The following is a 1,425-nucleotide window of genomic DNA, read 5'->3' on the forward strand; positions in this document are numbered from 1 at the left end:
CACCACCGTCACCTCCGCCGTCCCTTGGCACTCGCTGACCCTCAACGCCCTTTCCCGAAACCCGAAGATACCGGCGTGGTCATCGTCCAAGATGGTCACCGTGGCCACCGCCGGGGCTACCAACCGGCCGGCCGGCCGCTCGGCCGACTCGCCCTCGAACATTCCCTCGGCGTCGCCCGCCCGTAGGTTGAGGAGACGCACGAAGAAGTGCTCGTCCTCCTCAAAAATGTCGTCGTCGATGATGCCGATGGTCAACTCCTTCTCCGTCTCCCCCGGCTTGAAGATCAACGTCCCTTCGCTGTACTCGTAGTCCGACCCCGCTTTGGCCGAACCGTCCTCCGCCTTGTAGTCCACGTAGAAGGTGTGGTTGGCCTCGGCGCCGTGCCGGCACGCCACCGACAGCCTCACCGACCCGCAGTTCTCCAAGCAATGGTAGAGGCACGGCTCGAAGAAAATCCGGCTACAACGTTCTTCCTCCGCCTCCGACGGCGCTTCCGAGAGGGCGGAAGATCTCTTGGAAAACTCGGCCGCGTGTTTTTTCAGGACGTTGCCGGCGCCGGTCATCAACCGCGTGGCCTGGATGCGGTAGAACGCCCGGCTCTTCTGTTGGTGGAGCAACGCGTAGTAGTTGGCCACGTCCACCAGTTGCTCCAACTCCTTCTCCGGGTGTTTCTGTTTCAGATCCTTCAGGATTTGGATCACTTCCCGCCGGCTTTCATCCAACTCCTTCTCCTCGGGTGCCGGTGTCATCCCGCCGGTTTCGGCCTCCGGGAAGCCGCCGTCCATCTCGATGCCCTTGGGGAGCTCGGCCTCGGCGCCGATGATGATGCCGCTGCGCGGGTCGGCGCGGTAACGCTTGTAGACGTACTTGTAGAAGAGGAGGCGTTTGTCGGCCGCCCACGCCGCCACCACGCACACCGGGAAGAAGACGAGGGTGAGGAGCGCTTCCCAAACCTGCACCACTCCCGGCGAGATGACGGCCAGGATGAGGTAGAGCCAAACGTAGGCGAAGATGCTCCAGGACGCCGTCACGAAGAAGACCCGCAGGTGCTTGATCCGACGGCTCTCGCCGCTGGGGACGACGTAGACGCAGACGGCGATCACCACGAACATGTTGAAGGCCGCGCTCCCCACGATGGTACCGGGACCCAATTCTCCCGCCTGGAAGTTGTGTCCGCACACCTCGATGACGGAGAGGAGGATCTCGGGAGCCGAGGAACCCAACGCCATCAACGTCAGGTTGGAGACGGTCTCGTTCCAGATGCGGACGGTGCCGACGCTGGTCTCGCCGTTGGCTTTGGTGACGGTGATCTCCTTCTCCTTGGAGGTGATGACCTCGATGGACGCCATGAAGCGGTCGGCGATGATGGACACCCCCAGGAACATGTACATCATGGCCACGAAGTAGACGACGGCGCGGGCGGC

The 1,425-nt window shown here is 62.9% G+C and overlaps 1 protein-coding gene across 1 annotated transcript; it reads right to left on the reverse strand.

Annotated features, from left to right (window-relative positions):
* Window positions 1-6: 6 nt before the first annotated feature.
* LOC104509876 (sodium/calcium exchanger 2-like) lies at window positions 7-1,419 on the reverse strand (the record flags this gene model as incomplete). Its single annotated transcript, XM_010151956.1, has 1 exon — window positions 7-1,419. A coding segment is annotated over exon 1 (1,389 nt), but the record flags the coding sequence as incomplete, so codon positions are not given.
* Between the last annotated feature and the right edge of the window lie 6 nt (window positions 1,420-1,425).

The sequence above is a fragment of the Eurypyga helias genome, unplaced genomic scaffold, assembly GCF_000690775.1.
Source record: "Eurypyga helias isolate BGI_N326 unplaced genomic scaffold, ASM69077v1 Scaffold27965, whole genome shotgun sequence".
Classification (NCBI taxonomy): Eukaryota; Metazoa; Chordata; class Aves; order Eurypygiformes; family Eurypygidae; genus Eurypyga; species Eurypyga helias.